The sequence below is a fragment of the Cnephaeus nilssonii genome, assembly GCF_951640355.1.
Source record: "Cnephaeus nilssonii genome assembly, chromosome: 4".
NCBI lineage: Eukaryota > Metazoa > Chordata > Mammalia > Chiroptera > Vespertilionidae > Cnephaeus > Cnephaeus nilssonii.
Genome location: NC_137075.1, coordinates 84,750,014 through 84,774,283, shown reverse-complemented (window position 1 = coordinate 84,774,283; position 24,270 = coordinate 84,750,014). Strand labels below are relative to the sequence as shown.

The following is a 24,270-nucleotide window of genomic DNA, read 5'->3' as shown; positions in this document are numbered from 1 at the left end:
AGAACATTTCCATCATCACAGATAATGCTATTAGACTGCACTGGTTTAGACTTTGAATTTGGTTTGCATTTAGGACAAAGATATTAAATTATTGTGGTGTGTGAGAGTGTGTGTGTGTGTGGGGGGGGTGCTCCAAAATGAGGAATTTAAGAAGGAACTGCATATGACCTGTAACCTAATTTTGTGTATATGTATGTGCATGCACAGGACAGAGGCCACGCTAATTAGATGGTGAGATTATGACCCTGCAGGTGAAAGAGCGAGGCAGGCCGCTTTCTTTAACTTGTTTTGGCAGAGTTGGTTGGTTTGGCCCAACCATACTGAACCAGACAGGTCAGAAATAGGAAGGTCCGGAAAAATTGACCTCATAATAAAAAGCAGAGATAGTCTTCCCATCTTTAGAAAAACGGATTCAGAGTTATAAATGAAATAAACTCTACCTTTGCTCTTCGGGAAGAGCAATATTCGATCCAGTTGAGGTAAATCACACAGAAACTCTCCCTGGATATGCCCGCCAGTCGATGGTCATAGTCTTCATCAATGTTGGGATTAAATGTCGGGTCCACATCCACATAATTTCTATCGGCGTACAGACGTAGTCCCTCCTGCATTGTCTCATTAGCTAGCCACTCCTCTAGCTTAGAAGAGGTTGTAACATAATAAATGATTCCCTAATGAGGAAAAGATAAAAGCAAAAACTTGAACTAAATCACAATTTGAATTAATTTCCATTTTCAGTAAATAAATTCCAACTGTTTATACTGATAGTAGAAATCAAAAATATATTATTCTGGCTCAATATTATAAATATACAGCTTAAGAATGCTATAATAATATGTACCTCAGCCCTTCCTGGATGAAAAAAACATTTAATTTAATACTTTTAAAATTACAACCCACAAATTCAGCAAGGCAACTTCAAAAACAATTCTAGTCTACTGATTTTAGGGCTTTTGAATTTAGAATCATTTAAGAGAGGTGAAAAGCCTTTATTGTGGTGCATTTCTTTTGAAAAATTTTCTCATAGAAAACTATTAAATGATCCTGTGATCCTAGCTGAAATTTATAGAAATACATCTAACTAGAGGCCCGATGCAATAAATTCGTGCAAGGGGTTCGGCCATCGCAGCCTGAAGGTTGTTCGGCTACCGGGTCTAATCAGCATATTACGCTTTTATTATTACAGATGATAAAGCAATAGAAATATACATATTTAGAGACAGAAAAAGCCAAACACACATATGTAAAATTTGTAAAACCAATCTATTTATCTTCCTGAGGTTGTGTTTAATAAAACATTAAATAGAAGACTCAAGGTTCACCCCAGTCAGCACAAATAAGGTGGCATATATAGGTAACACCACAAAATATGAAAACTTCAGATAAGGGTCATTAAAATTTAGCACATATTTTCCTCCTGAAAATACCGACTTTGCCTGCCAGCTCCCAAATCATAACCATGCCGTACTTCTGCAAAATCTTTAGCAAAAATGAAAACAAACAAAAAAACAAAACAAAAACAAAACCTGTGTAGTATAGAACCAACCCTGCCCAAAGAGTTTTGGGCTTTACACTTGGGTCCCGGGAGGTAAGTTCTAAAAGAGTTTTTGTTCACCTGGAGGCTTAGAGCTTTGAGGGGCTGGAGACTAAGGTTGGCCATATGGGTGCCCAATCACATTTAAGTGATTTCACTCCAAAAATAACTCTCCACCCTGAGACCCAGGTGAGCTTCCCTGATTGACAACACTCTGAGAGTATTATCACACATTGTTGGCAGGAGAAACAGGCATTGTTGGTGCAATTCCACTGGGAGAGGACAACTGGCAACTCATGCCTTGGTATCTCTGGACTCTACCCTATGTGCCTACTTGGCCGATCTTAATCTGTATCCTTCCACCTTAATAAATCCTACCTGTGAGTATAATGGCTCTGCTGAGTTCTGTGAGTCCTTATAGCAAACTATTGAACCTGAAGGTGATCTTGGTGACCACTCAAATCTTGTAATAGTTTTATTCAGCTTGTTGAAAGTAGTGCAAAGCAGTGGTTAATAGCAAGGGCTTAGGAGTCAGACAAGCCTGGATTTTAAATCCCTAACTTTACTTGCTAGTTAGAGGTCTTTGGGCAAGTAAACTTCTAATTCTTAATTTGTTTATTTGTAAAACAAGGATGTAACATTACTTTAGAGAATTAGGTAAGATACATGTATGCGTATGTATACATGCATGTGTGTGTATATTCCTCAGCACAGTGCCTAGAACATATGAGCTACAAATGGTAGCTAGTAATATTAATGAACAATGAATAAGTTTCACTAAAGAAAAAAACAGAGGAAACCTTCATAGGTATAATTTAGTGACTATACAGGATACTAGAGAATTGAAATCATGATATAGAAGCAAAGCACAAGTTTAAAAAATTATATATATACTAGAGGCCTGGTGCACAAAATTCATGCACTGGGGGGGGGGGGGTGTCCCTCAGCCCAGCCTACACCCTCTCTAATCTGGGACATCCCTCTCACAATCCGGGACTGATAGCTCCCAACCACTTGCCTGCCTGCCAACCTGATCACCCCCTAACTATTCCCCTGCCAGCCTGATCAATACCTAATTGCTCCCCTGCTGGCCTGATCACCCCAACTGCCCTTCCCTGAAGGCCTGGTCCCCCCCAACTGCCCTCCCCTGCAGGCCTGGTCCTCCTCAACTTCCCTCCCTCCCCTGCAGGCCCAGTTGCCCCCAACTGCCTTCCCATGCCGGCCCTCTTGTGGTGGCCATCTTGTGCGAGGGCATGAGGGTCAATTTGAATATTTGATATATACATATCCTATATAATAAGAGGAATATGCTAATTATCCATTATGCCCTGAGGAGTAATGACTGACCTCATAATGACTGGATCACGGATCAGCAGGAGGATGGGGCAGTGAGCTACAAGCAGGCAGCGGAGAGCTATAGGAGTGGGTAGGGCAGCAAGCTATGGGGGGGGGGGGGAGGGGGCGGAGAGAGCTACAGGAGGGCGGGGCAGCAGGCGGAGAGCTACAGGAGGGCGGCAGTGAGCTATGGGCACACAGATTCGTGCACAGGGCTACTAATGTGTGTACATATATATATATATATATATATATATATATGTGTGTGTGTGTGTGTGTGTGTGTATATATATACATACATATGTATGTATATGTGTGTGTGTGTATATATATATATATATATATACATATATATATATGTGTATATATATATATCTTTTTCAAGAAGCGTCTTCAGTTATGAGAAGAGCTAAGTAGGCGCATACCCTACCTTGACATAGTAAGTGGTGAGTACTTTTCGAAGATCAAAGACTTGAAGCATAGAAGCAGCACTGTTGTCAGTGATGCTGTAACCCTCCAGAATGTACTTGGTGACTATGACTTCCCAAGCCAGCCAGCGCTGGCTAAATGCAGCATTGAATGACAGCACATGAGGAACATGGCCGGGTTCACAACAGCAAAACCCTTCGTCTTCTTCCACACCTTCAGTTATAGCCTCTACTTCCCGCTGTTGACAGTAAGTACCTTAAAAAGAGAGACAGAGACCACTTACAAACAAAGGAGGACAAAATCATAAAGTGGGAAAACAAATGCTTTAAAGACAAGAAATTTAGAAAGAAGACATTTTATAGCAAATGAAAGTATGTGATTGATTGCCTTAGAATGGTCGTTAACAAACTACAGCAAGCTCCTGAGACCAGGCGCATTGTATGTTCATCTCCTGCAGAATCACAACATGCATTAGCACATTCAAGGTTCTGAGGGTTTGTACCGTAAAGTAACTAACCTCCTTAATTTTTATTCCCCAATTCCCAAGCTTTTCAAACTGGGTTTATAACTGCATTCCTATCAAATGAAGACCAAATAAGTAAAGGTATATCTCCTGAGGGTTTGTGTTAATTCTGAAAAGGAAGAATGGAATGAGAATCGAATCATCCCAGGGCACCTAATACAGATAGACATGCAAAACTCAAAAGAATGAGAGCTCCGTTTACCAGCATCATGTCCACGCTGCAAGCCTATATATTACATACATCCTGCTTATCTGGCTGTATAGCTTGTAATAGTTCATTATAATTTAACTAGAGGCCCAGTGCATGATTTAATCATGCACCTGGTGCACCAGTGGGCTGGCTGTCCGCCGGTGCACCAGGCCTTCCGAAAGCCTCCGGCGCGGCAGAGGCTTTCGAAAGGCCTTGTGCCGGAGCAGACAGCCGGCCAGCTCCCCCGCTTTGGCTTTTGATCGCGGGGGAGCTGGCCGGCTGTCCGCCGGTACACCAGGCCTTCCGAAAGCCTCCGGCGCAGCCATGACACAGACGCTGAGCTTGCTGGCCCAATCAGCTACCCCGGCCACCCTGAGTCCCGCCCCCTGCGCCTCCTGCTGGCCCAATCGTGGGCGTAGCGGAGTGATGGTAATTTACATATTACCATTTTATTATGTAGGATGTTAAATACATAATTAAAATTTTTCTGTTGCCAATTCCAACAATAATTTTTCTGTTGCCAATTCCAATAATATGGATAAGATTACATAACTGGCATTTGGGTTTTACCTGCTGATACAAGTTTCAATTATGTATGTATGAAGACTGATTATTCTGCACTAGCAAACAATGCTTTGAAGTGCCATTCTTTTATACAAGATACTCATCAAACAAGCATTCTCTGCATTAGTGTTATTGAAGTAAAAATACAAAATTAGATTAAATATTGAATTAGACTCACAGCAATCTAATACTAGCAAAATATCACCCATCACACTGAAGGTAATTTTTAGTTTGTTATGTGGTCTTGTAAATTCTTTATATTATATAAGGACTATAAAGTGATTATACTTAAATATATTAAATTTAATTACAATAAAAATAACAAGTGGCACTATGCATTTTTTTTCCTTTAGAGAGAATGTACACACCGTCCATGTTTAAAACACACTGCTTTGAAAGAAAAGGTGCCAGGAAACCTAGTCCGACATGTGGTGGTGTGATAAAAACTACTGAACAGGTAAGCTTAACCAAACTAATAAACTGTTTGATTAGTACTCTAGAACCCTTGGCAATTTTATTATTTTCTACTTTAATTATATTGGTAAACACTTCCAAATAATAACACATAGTGGTGACAAGAAAAACTCTGTCTTGAACTTGACAATAAGAGGAATGCCTGCTGTAGTTGATGACTGCCCATGATATGACTATAGATAAACATATACATTTTTTCCCAGAACAAGGACATATGTAATCTTATAAAGTATTCTTCAAAGAAGTAATGGAAATAAAATTTAATCAATTGTCCTTTGGCACCTTTTGAGAGAATCATATTACATTGTTTCCTGTGATCTATTAAAAGAAGATGAATTCTATTAATATGCTTTTTTAGTACTTAACTTAAAAGGACCAATTACTAAATTGGTGAGGGGAACTTAAGAAAAGTATTGCTGGGTTTTGCTTATTCTGGGTTCTGAGGATTTTTGCATCTATAGTCATCATACATGAACTAAACTATAGTTACTTTTTTAGCCAGTTTGATCATCTTCTGGTATCAATATTACACTGATTTTGTAAAAAGTCTTGAGAAATTTTTCTTCTTTATCCATGTGCTAGAACAGATTAGAGAGGTCAGAAGAATTACTCAATTTCTAGAAGGAACTTCCTGAGCTTGGGTTTTTTAAACTGTGGCATAAAGTTGGATCTATTCCTTAGGTTTGATATTTGTTTTGTTACTTCCTTATATTGACTTTATCCTCTTTCTTGGAAGGCAGTCAAAGGTTTTTAAGTAAAGGAAATAACACGAAGAGCTATATTTGTGCAGTTCACTTTGACAGTAGCTTTTAGAGAAGAGATGTGGCAAGAGGGTTCTGACCTTTACTCAGGAGACACAGGAACCTTGTTCAGAGTAGCAGAAAGTTAAATAAGGTATGAATTAACAAAGATATTTTCACTCTACCAAACAAACCCCAAGAATATTTTCTAGCCCTAGCCTGTTTGGCTCAGTGGATAGAGCGTTGCCCTGTGGACCAAAGGGTCCCGGGTTCAATTCCGGTCAAGGGCACATACCTCGGTTGCAGGCTCCTTCCCGGTCCGGGCCCTGGTTGGGGCACATGCAGGAGGCAACCAATCGATGTGTTTCTCTCACATCGATATTTCTCTCTGTCTTTCCCTCTCTCTTCCATTGTCTTTAAAAATCAATGGAAAAATATCCTCAGGTGGGGATTAAAAAAAAACGACAACAAAAGAATCCAAAAGGGTATTTTCTACTCCAACATACTCAAGTAATACATTTTACTTCAAAAAATTAAGTCAACAACAAAAAACAATAAGCACAGGAATTATTAATAATTGAAAACAGAATTTTGAGACTTGGAAAGGGATTCCAGAATATCTTTGAGGATCTACTACCAATATCTAGATCTTTCAGTCACTTGATAGTGAAAATAACTGGTAAAAATAAATAAATAACAATTATGAAAACTAGATATGTTAGAATTAATTTGAGTAAAAAATGAAAGAAATCCAATTAGCATAATTTTTTTTTTAACCTATAATGTTTGACTTAGAAAACTGTACTTGGTAGAAGCAACCTTTATAAATAAAAAGTTTACACAATAGAGGCTGTAATCAGACAATTCTGATAGAAAAAATGAATTGGTAACTCAAATCTTGACATAAATTTACATAGAAAAGAATCTTGAAAAATGAAATAAATATGAAGAGGAAAACGGATCAAGAAATATGTTTAGTTAAATGTCACTTAAAACTTAGCATCCACTAGAAGAGACACTAAAATCAAAGGACTTAAATTGGCTTAATGGAATTTACCAGAAAACACATAAAAATGCTCAGCAGATCCAATATCTGCCTGTCAAAATATTGATTAATATTTTGAGGGGTCAAAGGTAGCTACAACAGGGGCCAACATTGTGAAGGAAAGAAGTTCTGGAAAAAAGAGAAAGCTCTATGACTCTACAAAATTAAATATGAATTATATGCTAACTGCAGTGATAGGTGCTGGACACATAATGATGAATGAAGCAGGTCTGATTCCTGCTCTTGAGGAGCTTATAATATACAGCCAAGGCTTACAAAATACAACCTTGAGCCTGGCTGGCATGGTTCAGTGGTTGAGTGTGGACCTATGAACCAGGAGGTCACGGTTTGATTCCCAGTCAGGGCACATGCCTGGGTTGCAGGCTCAATCCTCAGTGTGGGGCGTGCAGGAGGCAACTGATCAATGATTCTCTCTCATCACTGATGTTTCTATTTCTCTATCCCCTGTCCCTTCCTCTTTGAAATCAATAAAATATATATTTAAAAAAATAACAACCTTGAGCCAAACTCAAGCCAAGAGTGATTTTTATATTTTTAAAGGGTTGTTTAGAAGACAAATATGTAACAGAGAATGTACATAGGCCCAAAAGTTTATAAACACAAATAAACATAAAATTAAAACTATGCTAAGCACTAAGGAGCTAAAAACAGAGTAATAATAGGATAATCATGTAGGACAGGTGGTTAGAGAAGGCTTCTCTGAAAAATTGACATTTAGGCTATTACTTAAAGATAATTATAGGATTAGCCAGATGGGAGATTGGTGGGAGGAGGGGGGATGGTTGGTACTTTCTGGGCAAAGGGAAAGGCAATAGGAGTCCTTAGTAAGGAATTTAGCAAGAATGTGGGAAGAGTGAGTGAGGAGGTGATACAATAAAGCCAGGCTGGAGAAGCTGGCAGAGGCCAGATCATGCAGTCTTGCAGGGCATGTTAAGAAGTTGAATTCTATTTTAAATGCAATGGGAAACCACTGAAAAACTTAAGCATGGAAGGGACATTGATCAAGTTTGCCTTTTAAAAAAGTCACTACAACTGACTGAAGAATTACAGGTACCCCTCGCTATCCACATCCAGCAAGGAATCAGATAGTAAGAGGTACTATGTTCCCAAATTGGTTTGATTTGAATTTTGTCTGGCAAACAATAAGAATTTGGATGGCAAAGGATTTATCCAAAATTTTATTTGAAACTCCTTGGTACCAGACAGTGAAAGTTGGGAGACTGACAGAATTTGGATCAAATTTTCTTTGGAGATTTCTTTCTTTTTTTAAATCCTCACCCAAGGATATGTTTTTATTGATTTTAGAGAGAGAGAGGAAGGGAGGGAGAGAGAGAAAAACTCATCAACGTGAAAGAGAAACATCGATTAGTCACTTCTCATACATGTCCCAAAGGGGAACAGAACCTGCAACCTAGGTACGTGCCCTGACCGGGCACTGAACCCGCAACTTTTTTTTTTTTTTTTTTTTTACAAACACCCACAGAATTCAAGTGAGTATATATATATATTTTTAAATATATTTTATTGACTTTTTACAGAGAGGAAGGGAGAAGGATAGAGAGCTAGAAACATCGATCAGCTGCCTCCTGCACACCCTTTACAGGGGATGTGCCTGCAACCAATGTACATGCCCCCGACCGGAATCGAACCTGGGACCTTTCAGTCCACAGACCGATGCTCTATCCACTGAGCCAAACCGGTTTCGGCTGAACCCGCAATCTTTTGGTATATGGGACAATGCTCCAACCACCTGAGCCACCCGGCCAGAGCATGATTTAGAGAATTTCTGATCAGTATAGTAGATTGAGCAAATAATAAAAAGGACCTCCTTCCAATTCACACAGATAGGAATGCTAGATAAAATAGCCTTCCACACACATTTGTTTGTTGTTTTTTTTAAAAAGTTAAAGTTTAAAAGCAAAGGTGAAATCTTCAGATGCCGACAATTTAAAAAGAAGCTGAAGTCATAGCAGTGTTTGGTGTAGTGGTGAGTGGGTACTGACTCTTTATGAGTCTACTAGCAGTTGGATTAGATTTGAATAGCACTAGATAAGACTCTAGAAGAGATGGAATTAAGGTCCATAGGACAAGAATAGAAGAACGAGAGTGAGAGCGAGCGAGCAAGAGAGAATGAGAATGAGCTACAAATAGATTACAAATGAATAACCAACATCAACATTTACTGCCTTAATCTGAGTGTGTGTCTCACAAGTAAACTCTTATTTCCCATGCATGGAGTAACTTTAGAGAAGCACTTGTTCCATTAACAAAAGATATATGACATTTGTTATGTGATTCTATACCACAACAGGGTATACGTCTGATTTGATCCTCTATCTAGTCAAATGCTTTCTTATTTCTTATTTCAGGTTAAAAACACACAAGGCACTTCTTAGAATACATCAAAACATAGCTTAGATGCTCTCTCTAAAAACTCTCAAGTCCAAATGTTCCCTAGATTGGAAAAATATACATTAACAGGACGTTCTTCAATTCCTAAAAAAACACGTTTCTATTCATACTTATAAGATATTCAACTTAATCACTTGATAACATTAAGCTGATGTTTCTGAATGCATGATTTTCTGTGTGTAAATACTTTCATTTGTCTTATACGAAATTGTTGAGGGCTGGTGAAGGAACGGGAGTAACTGCTTATGGGTATGGGACTTTACTTTGGGGAGATGAAAATTCTTTGGAACTAGACAGAGGTGGTGATTACACAACATTGTAAATGTACTAAAAGCCAGTGATTTGTTCCCTTTAAAATTGATAACTTGATGTTATGTGAATTTCACTCCAATAATAATTTTTTAAAAAGCTGTTGAAGACAAAGTAACTTGGTTAACTACTCTCTGCCTCACACAAAACACCACACTGCCTTCTGTTAGCTATCTAACAGATCACAGAAATTCAGCAACACTGGAAAACAAGTCACTTATACAACAGTGGTACTGCCTTTACATATATGGCATATTGCAAAAGTGAATCTTTTTGCAATATGAAATTTTTTTTGGGGGGGGGGGGATCTAATTATTACTCTCTAACAACTTTCCTTATTCTATAAGTCCAAAGACTAAGGATCGAATTTTATAATTTTTGATTTGCAATGTAAACACAGAAATGAATCCGTGCATTATAGAAATAAAAGGTGTCCGTCTTACCTCTGAATTCAAGTCCCCGCAGCTGGAAAGTGACCAGCCCGTTGCCGATCTCTATAAGGTGTACTAATGCATTGAGGTAGTCAGAGGCAAGAATGAAACAGTCCCCTGTACTGTAGTTTCCCCACCGTCCTAGGAGCAAATCACCACAGAGACTGTGTTGTAGGGATCTGGTTAAATGTTCATAAAAGATGGAATTCAGATTGTTGTCATCTGATCCTACAAGAAGGGATTTTTAAAAAATGTTAAATTTTACCCTAAAATCACTTTATTTGAATATACAACAGTGTTAAACATATTAAAACTAATTTTCAGTTAGGGTTGTATCTTTATTTTTTGACAAGGACAATAATATTCAAACTCTTACAATTTTTATACAAAAATGAAATACAGAGTGATGGCGAAAGTTTCAGAATTTAGGGTTAGAAGTCACGTAACCTCTCTGAATCTCTGGTTCCCATCCATAAAATGCAGCAATTGGAGTAGATGAAATCTAAGGTCTTTCCACCTTTTTAATAGTCCATGATCTTTTCTATCACTGTTCAATGAACTATGCCTTATAGTTAAAACCATGCAAGAGAAATAAAAAGAGATTTTTTTCTGAAAATCAGAACTAGAACAAAAAGGCATACTAGTAAAGAAAATGGGTAATACAAGACTTGAACAAACAAGACAGTTCAAAACAAAGATAAATTATCAGTCAAAATAATTTATATATTGAGATGGCTAAAACTAATTTTCAATAGAAATAAACTGTATATATAGAAACAGCAGCAAAGGACCTACAAAAGTTTAAGAAAAAAAGAGTAAAACATTACCCAATAAATGAAATGACCATCTTCAGAAATAACCCATGCAAGGCAATAACCTGTAAATGGGTGCCTTTAAACTCAGCCTAACTAAATAATAAAATAATGAAAGGGCAACGCCAGACTGTCTTCAATAAAATGGTCCGGTATAATGCTCTGTCTGACCACTACAAAGTATGCATACTAATTCATATTAACTCAGGACACGGCCTCTTTGATATACAGAATGGCATCATCAGCATCGTGAGAATTCCATGCCCCTTACAAAGACATACTAGAGCCGAGATGGCTGTTTTATCTACCAGAACGTGATAATGACAGCCATTAATATCAATTAATTAGTTCTCCTTAATCCAATTTTATAATTACAAATTAATCTGATTATTATAATTTAGTTTCTTAAGTAGATAGCATTGCAAGGAATCTTCGAGTCAAATGAATACAAGTATTTCAGTCTATTTGGGAGTAATATTTCTTTTAGTAAATTAATACATTGGATTTCTGTGGTTGGAGAAATGTGATTCACACTTTCTGTGTCAGATTACTAATGGGTGAGCCAACAAAAGTTCCTCAAACAACAAAACTAAGAACCAGACTTTAGAAATGGTAACACTACCAAGTGCTACTCAATAAGGCCCTGTGTTGAATGGCTATTTGGCCCTCCTACATGACCTCTCTATGTCAATTAACTAAATGAAGTTAAATAAATATTTACCTAAACATTCAGAGAAGGGGGGAAACAAAACATATTAATAAAACACATACTGGTTAGATTACATAGTATTCAAGACAGCTAACCAATTTTACTTTGACCATGTTCTACTTTTTAACCTATGTAAGAATAATCTTTGAATGGCAATTTTTATCCCTATCAGTGTTCTTAAAATACATTTCATCAAATATGGATATCTAAGTTGTAGATACTCTAATTCATGTATATTTTGCTAAAGTAAACAAAATAAAGCAAAAGGTATTTGGTTTAAAAATGACCATTTGGAACCCACACAGGATTCCTAACAAATCGGGAGTGAAATATATATGTAACAAATTCATTAGACAGGCTTCTTGATTCACAAACAGAACTGTTACCTGGGTTTCTATCAAGCTGGGAAGCCAATCTGGTATTTGAATGATCCACTCGTTTTGTGCTGAAGATGGCAAAATAAAACATTTTTAGTACTCTTTTCTTAATATTTAAAAATGCCTATCAAGAAAAAAACTATACAATATTGATGAAACAAATATTACCACTTTATGACTATCTCTGAGAAAAATCTATGATTAGCATATTGATAAAACTCTGCAGTAGCACAATATTAGAGGTTTGTTTTTTTTACTTTCCCACATCCATCATACATAAACACAGCAGTTATTTCCTAACTGGTGTGTCACCAAACAGTGTGTAGAGACATTGTTGAGTTTAATGTAAGAACATAATTGAGCAGGATGAGAAAAAAAAACACCACACTGTATATAGATCTTAAAGATGCACAGTGCATGAAACATTCTTTGCAAGGGGAAGGTAACATCTATTAATGCTCAGTGTTCCTTTTAACAGTGGTTCCCAAAACGTGGTCCACAGAACCCCGAGTAGGGAACTCAAGACCCTTTCAGGGAATTTTCCAGATCAAAACTATTTCCAAAATAATATTTAGCAATTATTTGTTTCTTTCACTGTGTTGGCAATTGCACTGATGGTACAGATCAAAGTGGGTAAGACAGCTGGTGCTTTAACATGAATCAAGGTAGGAGCACCAGATTGTACTATTTGTTACTGCCACACACGCACAAGACAAAATACAATAAATAAAAATTCAACTTCCACCTTAAAATGTTCATAATGAACAAATGTTAATTTTATTAAATTACAAGCCCTCTTTCTAACACAGTGTGTGACACGTATAGCACCTCTGTTGCGTGCTGAGTAGGGTGGGTGTCTCGAGGGAAAGCATTGTGCATCTGCTGGATTTATGCACTGGGTACTTTTTTCACAGGAGACATTTTTACTTGAATGGCTGTTGGATAAACTATGATTATTCAGCCCTGGGTATTTCACAAACATTTCTCAAAAATGAAGACAGAGAGTCTGCCATTTCAAAGAAAACAACTGACAAGGGTATCTGTTGCCAATAATAAGAGTTTTTAAGCAAAAATTAGAATTTTGGAAAACTTATATTTACCACCATGAGCTTGATAGTATCTCAAAAATAGTTTTCTTTTGGGATTGGAGGTGATATGAATGAATACATTTTAAAAAATATTATATAGTGAAATATGTCAAAATTTGGAAGCTCTACATTACTCACTGAACCAATATTTTCTAAATGATCGATAAAAGATGTTACAAGATTACTTGTAGGTAAAAAGATCCATCCAAAGTGTTAGACTTATCAGTAGATTATGCTGTAACACAGTTCCAGAAATTCATGGATATGGTTTTAAATTCCACATTTCAACTAATCTTTAGGAAACAAACCATTTGTCGACTTCTACTGAAAGATCAAAAAATATCCACAGTTGACTAAAAAGGCAATCAAAACACTTCTTTCTTTTCCAACTATGTCTGTGAGGCCAGATTTTCTTCATATACTTCAACCAAAACAGTATATGGCAACAACAGACTGAATGCAGCAGCAGATAAGAGAATCAAGCTGTCTTTTTTTTTTTTTAAATCTTCACTGGAGGATATTTTTTCCATTGAGTTTTAGAAAGCGTGGAAGGGAGAGAAACACCGATGTGAGACAGACACATTGATTGGTTGCCTCCCGCATGCTCCTGGCCTGCAACCAAGGTACGCGCCCCTGACTGGAATCAAACCTGGGACCCTTCGGGTCCACTGGCCCACACTCTATCTACTGAGCCAAACCAGCCAGGACTTGAGCTGTCTTTTATTAAGCCAGACATTAAAGAAATTTATAAAACAACTAGTGGCCCGGTGCATGAAATTCATGCACGAGGGGGTGGGGGGTGGGGTGGTGTCCATCAACCTGGCCTGCACCCTCTCCAATCTGGGACCCCTCGGGGGGATGTCCGACTGCCTGTTTAGGCCCAATCCCTTAAAATGTTTAAGCTCCATGACTCAGTAAGTTTTCTTATAGATAGTCTTTCTTAACTTAAGAGGAAAAAAAGAAATTTGGAGAGATTATATAAAAGGATAATTTTTAGGAATCAGGTTAAATAGCCCGAGGAACTAAGCCTAAATGGAGAAAACTTCATGTAGAAAATGGTCACTGAAAACTTATCTTCATGAAAAAAACAGAATCTATATATATAAAAGCCTAAGCAGCTGTTTGCCTGGTAGCTATGATGTGGAATGACCACCAGGGGGCAGATGCTCCAACCAGTAAAGGAGGGAGCCCGATTCCTCGCGGAATCCGCCATGGGTTAGGTTCCTGCTGAGGCACTGTCAGCCCCGAATCTGGTTCACCCACACCCCAAACCCAGAGAGAAGGGAGGAGGAAGCCCGATTCCTGTGGAACTGGCCATGGGTTAGGTTGCTGCTGGGGCACTGTCGTCCCCAAATCTGCTTTACCTGCACACCCTCTCAAAATCCAGGACTCTTCGGGGGATGTCGGAGAGCCAGTTTCGGCCCAATCCCCACAGGCTAAGCCGAGGGACCCCACCAGCACACAAATCCGTGCAGGGCCTCTAATTAACCTATAAAAAATTTAGCTCTAATAATAGCTATTTCTAAGAAAAACGTGAAATAACTAATTATCCTATATAATAAAACCCTAATATGCAAATTGACCGAACAGCAAAACAAGCAGTGGAACGACTGGCAGGGGGCAGACGCTCAATGAAGGAGCTGCCCCCAACAAGCCCCGAGAGGGAGGCAACCATTGGCGGTGGTGGCGGGGCCGGCGCCAGGCCTCCAGCCAAGGCGGGTGCCAGCGGGTGGCCCCGGATTGCCCCGCCCACCGGTCGCCCCACAGATCGGCCCTGATCGCCGGCCAGGCCTAGGGGCCCTACCCTATATATTGGGAACAGTCTCTTAGATTTAAAAATTAAAACCTGGAAGGCGCCGAAACCGGTTTGGCTCAGTGGATAGAGTGTCGGCCTGCGGACTGAAAGGTCCTGGGTTCGATTCTGGTCAAGGGCATGTACATTGGTTGTGGGCACACCCCTGGTAGGGGGTGTGCAGGAGGCAGCTGGTCAATGTTTCTCTCTCATCGATGTTTCTAGCTCTCTATTCCTCTTCCTTCCTCTCTGTAAAAAATCAATAAAATATATTTTAAAAAAAAACAAAAAACCTGGAAGGCTACTCTAACACTGAAAAAACAGGATGATGCAGCAATGACATGCATGGACTCTGGCTTGCACATTCTGTGGTCAGCCCTGATTCTGACTCTTATAACTGTGTGACAAAGCCAATTACTTAACTTCTCTCTGCTTCAGTTTTTCCAACCATAGATGGGGAAAATGGTACGGCCTCAGAAGGATCATGGTATGTACTACTTTTTATAATCAAGGCAAAAAAATGTAGCTGTCCATACAACATCAAGACGCTTTTCACCTGTATGAAAAGTATGGTCACTGGTGCATATAGTGTCCTGGATTGCGAGAGAGCACAGGCCAGGCTGAGGGACACCCCCCCTCCCCCACCGTGCACAAATTTCATGCACCAGGCATCTAGTGACTGATATAATGATGTAGTGCTGTATAGTATAACACTTCAGAGTATTATTAACATGGAACAATTCTAAGAAATAGTATTAAAAGGAAAAAGAGAAAAATCAGTATATCCAACTAAAATTATGTTTTAAAATCTTATAAATATATTAACCAATGTAACCCCAATAAATGTAATTTAAAAATCTTATAAATAGAAAAAAAGGTTGAGAAATAAAGAGTAATTATTCTCTGACTCTTCTAATTTTATGTAATTTTGAAACTTTTAGAATTATTTATAAAATTTTAGCAAAGTAATTTAACACAAAAAATTAACAATCCTGGATTACATATAATTATGCTGTCAATAGTTTTCTAATAAAAAAGATAAAATTGGCTTTCAAATGCTTTATTTTACTCACTTATAGTCTCTCTCCCAGAATTTCACAGGTCGAACATATGAAGTGATGAATATTGCACTTCCCAGGAAGGGGTTCAGTGGTGTAGAAAAGAAAGCCGATACAGCAGCCTGAACAAATAGCATGGCTGAATCTATGGGAAAACTGGTTAAGGACCTTAACATCCATCGGAGTGCACACACAAACCACACACGCACACATCTCACAAACATGCTGCAATTATAGCAATTAGAAAAATAATGTTCATGAGAGGAATACAGGAAAAGGTGCCACTGGACAGCACGTGGCTAGAAGTGGAAAGACACAGCTTGATGAAAGGCACGATGCTTGGAAGGGAGCTAAATAAATTTCTGCTAACATGTATTTGATAAAAGCCCATATGTCACTTCTGGGTAGAGATACTTGGATTTAATTTTCCAGAGGATAAAACTAAACTTTACAGATACAAAAAAAAAAAAAAATCTATATTCCAAAATCTATGTGGGTCACTAACCATTACTTTTATTTAGAAAGTACTTTTAAGAAATGATGAGAATAGAAGATTTTAGACATACAATTATGAAAAATGTTTTGTATCTTCATTCATTTAAAAAGTATTTCTAAACATATTTTGTATTTATTGAAAATTCATGATAGATCAGGATGATCTAAGAGAATAAATTATGTAATGTCTAATCACTGGGGTGTACACCTGAAACTAATATAATATAGTATGTCAGCTGTAATTGAAAAATTAAAAAATGACTTTAAAAAATTATTGGACTTTAATACTCATATATATAAACATAATTTTTTAAATCAGCATTATTTAATTATAAAACCGTAATACTTTTCTCATGTCCAGATGATCTGTGGGGCACAGATGTTAATACAAGTTAAACAATCTAAATCAGTATAGGTGTGGACTCAAAGAATAGCGAGTTTTTGATAATTTATCACATGGTAACCTATATTCTATGCCTATGAAAGGTTATCCCTACAAACCAACATTTTCATCAAGGGTGTGACTGCCCTTTCTTATAAAACTTTTATGAGAAGGATACGGGGCACTGCAAAGGGCTGAGCAAAAGCATGGAAAGCGGAACCCCATGTAATTTGCCATGGGGCAATGTAAGTGTACACAAACTGCAGTTTATAAAGGAGCTCCCAAAGCTGTAGAAGGAAAAAAAAAGCAATCAGTAAAAAACATATTGGATATTTGAAAATTAAAATAAAACACCTCTAAAATGTTTGTCTACCTAGTAGAAAAATGTTATTGACATTATTTTCCATTTGCATAAAAAAGACACATCAACTTCTAATACATTATATATTTTTAAGTAAAGACAGCTAGCTGATTTATGAATTGTGTTCCATCTGTTTAAAAAATTCTATGCCCACTATTGGCTATTCAATACTAAACAAGCAAAACAACTAAAGGTAGAAAATCCAGATGTCTGTAAAGCTGAAGTAATGCATATATATTTTGATTCTAAGATGTTTCCCTCGAATTTTAGTGCTCTGCAAACTGGGTATGTTTTAAATGCAATATCCAAAGAAATCTAAAAGTAACCAGGCAGGGGATGAAGTTGTAATACAGCGTCACTGCCTGTTTGCCTAAGAATTTACATGTGTATTAAGCATCTGCATGTAATCTCAATTGTTATTGTCAATGGAAACATAATACACTTTTAAATCTTATTTAAATTAGGATCTGTTTTGTTGTTGAACATGTCTTCAACACTGAAACAAAATTAGTATACATGCCCAAGATTGCCTCTGCATGCTAGGCAGTGCAAGGCCCAATTCTCCAAACAGATCACAGAATCTTAAAAGCAAGAGGTTCTAACTCACTCGGTGCCGTGATTCATACACCTCATATTTAAATCGTTTAGCTGATTTACAATGAATCTGTTTAACTTCCAATTTAAAAAAGAACAACTTCAACCAATTAGAAAATGCAGATGAACCCTTGCATTCTTTGTCATGGCCCCAAACCATGCTGGTGATCTTTGGTACTAATGTGTTCAGGATGACAGGAAGTCAAAGCGGGATGTATACTATCAAGATGCCATTATCACTGCTTAAAAGCAGTGATTCAGAAAACTGTCCAGAGTCTAGATGTGTAAGGGACTGTACTCTAATTTTGACTGTAATATTGAAGAAAAAATAATATACAATTACACGGGTAAGTAGTTAGTGGGTAAAAATATTTTTGTATACATTCAGAATAATTTTTTCTTAAAAGGCTATTAAATCAATAGTGCATTTTATAATGGTATCTTAAAAAAATCTACCTAGCCCTAACTGGTTTGGCTCAGTGGATAGAGCGTCGGCCTGCGGACTGAAGGGTCCCAGGTTCGATTCCAGTCAAGGGCATGTACCTTGGTTGAGGGGTGTGCAGGAGGCAGCTGATTGATGTTTCTCTCTTATCGAGGTTTCTAACTCTCTATCCCTCCCCCTTCCTCTCTGTAAAAATCAATAAAATATATATTTTAAAAAATCTACCTAAAGAGAACCCTTGACTATTACTTGCTTATTATAGCTAGTAAGTTCTATCAAGTAGCCATATAAAATGTAAACTTCTAAGGACAAATCTTTCTCTGAACAGGGTATGCTCTCAAAAACAATTTGCTTAACAAATGAAAGCATTAAGAAAAGCCAAACTAATACAAGTAAGTGCAGTGACTCTATTTCAAGGATTGTTCAGTTTATATTTTACTGCAATTTTCACTTTTTCCCCAACCAATATGAAAAGATGCAATACAATTTCCAATCTAAATATTTAAATTTGTGAGACACCACATGCTTCTTTATACAAACAATTCTCTGATTAACTTTCTGGCTTCCTCCTTTGGTTAACCATGCTCACTAGAAGAGGAAATAAATAATAAAAATGCATACAAATTAGTGATTGAGCAAATATAATATTGCAAAATTTAGAAGTTATTTAGCTTAATATTTAGCATAATATTTTGAAACTGATCATCACTAAAACCTTGTTCAGATTAATGGTTTCCAATGTGTACTGTTCCCATCCTAGGTCAGATCTCTATCACATCTAAATTACTGTCACAATCTCTTAAGCTGTTCTCCATACCTTCAGGTTCTCTCTTCCCCAATTCATCCCAAATGTGGCTGACCAGGCTAACTTTCCTAAAATTGGGCTTTCATTGTGTTTTGTAGCTGCTCATATGCTTCAGCTCTGTTACCTATCAAATGGGATAATATATGTCAAAGTCCTTTGCATGTGGTCAGCGTTAACATGAAATCTAAGCTCTATTTAACTTACAAATAACCTGACTGCACAACAAACTTCATTTAGAAAGTTAGTGTGGTTCAGCAAAAACGTCCTTGGAATGGTAAGATAGAAGGGTCAGATTTTACCATCTCATTTATAAAAAAAGGACTAAAAGCACCTCTCTTATGGTGGATACCAAATTTTAGAACCATTTTGTAAACTGCAGAGCATTCTACAATTGTCCTTATCAAACTAATTTCTGACTGCTCCCACATGGCCTGACTGCTCTGGGTATCTACCATCTTCAATCCGCTTTCAGGTTATTTTCTCTCTCCATCTATCTAGCAGCCCACAGCCCAGTTCAATTGTTACCATGCTTATTTCTAAATTATCCCCAAACTACACCCCCCTTTTGGAAGACCCTACATATTTAAATATATATACTTATTGGTGTTTTTCTAATGGTTCCATATAACTTAATCTTATTTTCTTAGCTATTACAAGAAGTATGTCTTATGGGTCACAATGACTAGCATTATTTAGGAATTCTAATATGCTCCTAAATAACTGGTTAAATGAAGAAAGATGTTACTTAAAAGATAATGTCGTGAATGAAATGCAAGGATAATCCTCACTAAGTAGTGTATTACTTGGGGAGGTGCTTTTTACAGAGAGGGCTATTCCTCTGGTGATGAATTACCTTGTTGAAGAGTATGGACATGAAGAAGAGATCCAATAGCATGGTCTCTGAAAACGCTTCATAGTCAATTTTGAAGAAGAGCACAGTGAAGACAACTGTGACATACTGATATGTAGGGCTGCTAAAGGAGGATCGGAGCAACTTCAGACCAGCAATGGTGATCATTAAAGCACCTAGTCTAGAATAAAAAGACAGCACAACTCATCAACCAATGACTGAGAACTCGGGAAAATCTACTAACTTCAGAAAAACCACCATTTTATTTACTAAGCTTACAATATATATAGCAAATTTAAACTTCTAAAAACGATTTATATAGCTAAGCAAATCACATCCAAAAATAAACTACCATAATATTCCCTTTTAATAATATGTATTATGACTTTTGTCCTTTTATAAATCAGTTTAAGAACAAGTTAACAGTATTATAATTCTGACATTTGGTTTCCAGTCTCTCAACATTTCTATTGCTTTAACATTAATAGCATTTAGCACGTAAAAAAACATATTAACACTTACCTAACAACATATACCTAGTCTAGTGGGTAGGCCAACTACACGGGGTGGGGCAAACATAGGTTCACAATTGTTCATATGGAAAAAATACAATAATCCTATATAATAAAAGGCTAATATGCAAATCGTCCCCTCGGGAGTTCAACCAGCAGACCGGGAGTTCGATCGGTCGCTATGTGCGCTGACCACCAGGAGGCAGCGAGGACCATGGCAGGTGACCAGCGGCAGCAGTGGCAGGGCACTGAGGAGTGAGGGAAGGAGGCGGGAAGGCGGGGAACCTGATCGACCTGATCATTGGCCTAGGAACCCTACCCATGCACAAATTTTGTGCACCGGGCCTCTAGTTACTAAGTAATAATACAAGAATAAACTGTGTTTCACGTATAACTATAAATCCACTTTTGCCCCACCCTGTATATGGTCTGATTTACACAATTTACAAAAATAACCATTTTCCAAACTTACCATCTAATATTAAAGAATAACCTTATTTAATAAGTGTCCTCTCATCAAGTATCAATCGACAATAAGATGTCTGGAGTAGTGAAATGCCAAGAGCAAAAACAGATGTTCAGAAAAGGAAAGTCATACACAAAATTTCACCTGGATTTTATTTTTAATATATTTTTATTGATATCAGAGAGGAAAGGAGAGGGATAGAGAGATAGAAACATCAATAATGAAAGAGAATCATTGATCGGCTGCATGCCCCCTACTGGGGATCAAGCCCACAACCCGGGCATGTGCCCTCGGCTGGAATGGAACCTGGGAGCCTTCGGTCCACAGGCCGATGCTCTATCCACTGAACCAGTTAGGGCTCACCTGGCTTTTATCTCACAGTGTCTTGCTCCAAAAAGACACTCGATTATTTGTAACTTGATGAATAACTTTAAGACAGTGCTTCTGACTGCCCCCAGTAGTCCAACTTAGATTAGAGGAGTATTATACTTACTCTGTATCCAGTTTTTTTGGACTAGCAATTGTCTCTGCACTGCTACTCAGTTCATTAAGAACAATCAATGGATAGATGATATTCTTCTCCATAAAAAGAAGCCACACATGAAGTTTCTCAAACCACATTACAGTGGCTGCATCTAATAAGGAAATATAAGTCAAGACCACGTCATCTAGTGTATAAAAGCAATGGGATGAGAAAGGAAAATCTTACAACTCAAATTCAGCTCTACTCTAGATAAATTTAGAAATCAAGTACTTCAATCGTCAACTTCTAAGACTACTGAAACACATCCAACTTCACAACTTATATGTGACTTAAATATAGATGAGATTTATTTTAAATTTTAATTCTTAAAACTCTTTCTCACTTATGCCAATAACTTCTGGAGAAAAAGTTACTGAAGATTATTAGACTGCCCCTTTGTTTTTAAAATCCTAGACATACCTTATAAGACTACATCTCAGAAGAGATATGAAAGTATGATACGTTTTTGATTAACATATTTCGTACTAGTCACTTTCATTGTCAATAATATTTTTTCAACACTTTAATATTATTTCATTGGACAAAGTAATCTAGGATAAACTGAAAGATTTAAAATAAGGTTCTCTGGCTATATGAAAACAATGTCACCAGGCTTTAGGAAGTTCTCTAATGAATATTTTTCCTTCAGCTGCTAAAATCAGTAGAAGGGGGGAAAAGTAAACGTTGCTAATACTTAGTACTTTCAATAAGTCAAAAATGTTATGCTGATTCAAAATTTGTAAAAATTTAGAATAAATGTTAAGATCAAAAATGAAGAAACAATATGATCAATGATTTACTCTAATGAAAATTGCTGTTTAAAACAAACCAGATATACTTATTATTTACATATGAAAGCAATACTGATAGTTCATCGAAAAAAAACCACATCATTCTGAGTTATTTTCTTGATGGTAAGAATGGATCAGTACAGATTCTTATACAATTTTATGTCTTTTTCCCTTATCTACAAAGTACACATTTTGTAAAAGGTCTGTAGTGTTATCACTGCAACCTACACACTAGCGTTTATTTCATTCTCTCTCCAGGATCAAACTGGTGATCAAGATGACATGATGCTTTAAGCGATTTTGCTAAAGGCCTAGGAAATTTGCTTTAAGAATATAAAGTCAAGATTGGTACAGAAAGCTTTCAGTTCTCTAAGGAAGATAACATCTTCAAACAACTGAGGAATTTACTCTCTATAGTAATTTACAAACTGAGAAAGAGTTTGAGGAAAAGCATTCGCCTATTTAATTACTAGTGTGTAATAAACGACAGAAGTATGAAGGTTTGTTATTTCTTTGAAATGACGACTATTACAGGTCATGCATGGGGCCAACAGGACTGAATATTTAAGTCATGAAAGAAAAGTCAGGGTGTCGAGTGGCAAGCACGAACCTTGCCTAGTGGACAGGCCTTCCACCTCTTTTTGAGTCATTTTATACTTTATCCCAAGTCAGAATGAATAATGCAACTACAAATGTTTTAACTTCTTTTCTCCTAATCAACTCTTTTATACCCTTCTGTGGTAGGACATAGTGCCTCTGGTGGAAGGAGAAACAAAGACCTTTCTATTCCCCCTAAGCTTTGAGTTAAAATATTTCAAATAGAAGCCTTAAAGAAGATTGTGCTGTCTGCACATGGCAAGAAAAATTAAAGGAAAGAGTAGGGACTGGAAAGAGAAGTCACAGACATACACAGAGGGTGCATCAATGAAGTCTGTGAAGAACAATTTAGAGAAGGAAGAAGGAAATTCTATTTTGTGGAAAGTTGGCTTTGTAGCACTGATATTTATACTTAACTAAAATAAAAGCATCCTGCAAAAAGTTTGACTCATTACAGCTTCAAACCTAAATATAAGAAAGACAGCCAAAGTGTTACCTGATGATACTATTTAACTTTCATCTGTTAACAGCAAAAAAGAAACCAAGGGAACTGAAAAGAAGGGTGTTACTGAAATACTCACTTTGAACTTCATATTGGTTGTACTCCACTGTCTTCAGCAGAGGGTGAGAGAAGCAGTGCCACGGTAGCTGTTTTCTGACTTGAGGCAGCACGTAATGGGTTACAAAACCCACGAAGCCAACCAGTGCATACAACACATACTTGAGAGCAGGCTAAAAGAACATGGTGGAGAAAATCAAACGTGATTTTGAGACCCACAGGAGAACTTCTCATTTGTCAGATCAACTTTCCATATGATAATGGAGAACAGCAAAGTCAATTTTGGAATCTAAGATTTAAACGTTTGTCTAAGTTAATATTTTTATATCAGGTAGTTTTTCTGATTAAGTCAGCTATGAAAGTCAGTGGCTGTTTATGTATTACAAATATTTCTTTGGCGTCACACTATCATATAAAGAGAGGAAGGCCTGGAGTGTACTGCTCGCTATTCTAAGAATGGTCTATGTGACTTGCAGAGCATGGATTGATTCCATTGTTTTAACGAGCAGAGATGAAGGACACGAGCTAAGTCTGAGTGAGGAGCAGACTAGGATGAAAAAAACGAACCTTTTTTGTGCCTTCACATGGTACATCATTAGAAGACAGTTCTTATGTATGACTAAATTCACAAATGAGGAAATCAAGTACATCACCTAAATATTTAAATGGAAGTCACATATTTAGAAACGCTAGAACCTCTTGGACATGAGGAGCCCTCCATCTGAGCCCTGAAAACCCACTAGACCCGACTCAACTTGAGGTGTTCAAGAATGAGTAGTTCAAATTGGAAGAAAAGAAAAACAGGCCAAAATGTTAAATAAAATTAAATCATATAAGCTTTGCTTCTGGCCAAATGGAGTAATAGAGATTTACTCTCCCACATTACACAACTAAAAAAGAATAAAGTATATGAACCAAATGGTCTGCAATACGCTAGACCTAAGGGAATAAACAGTGAACCCGCAGAGAAAGGAGAGATGAGTCAGTGTCAGGGTTGCCCCAGTTTACTGTCTTGAGGGAGTTTTCTGGTTGCAGTGCAGGGAGGGAACC

At 37.3% G+C, this 24,270-nt stretch overlaps 1 protein-coding gene across 8 annotated transcripts in view; it reads right to left on the bottom strand.

The window, feature by feature from the left end:
- The window catches only part of PCNX1 (pecanex 1), a 159,650-nt gene that overhangs the window by 20,547 nt on the left and 114,833 nt on the right, over positions 1-24,270 (bottom strand). For all 8 annotated transcript variants that reach the window (XM_079768039.1, XM_079768032.1, XM_079768034.1 and 5 more), the window contains 9 exons: positions 23,243-23,393; positions 21,244-21,385; positions 19,776-19,953; positions 16,899-17,007; positions 15,859-15,988; positions 11,915-11,973; positions 10,020-10,235; positions 3,300-3,553; positions 441-671 (listed from right to left, as the gene is read on the bottom strand). In XM_079768039.1, the coding sequence (XP_079624165.1) occupies positions 441-671; positions 3,300-3,553; positions 10,020-10,235; positions 11,915-11,973; positions 15,859-15,988; positions 16,899-17,007; positions 19,776-19,953; positions 21,244-21,385; positions 23,243-23,393 (1,470 nt within the window). The remainder of the gene's footprint in view (positions 1-440; positions 672-3,299; positions 3,554-10,019; positions 10,236-11,914; positions 11,974-15,858; positions 15,989-16,898; positions 17,008-19,775; positions 19,954-21,243; positions 21,386-23,242; positions 23,394-24,270) is intronic.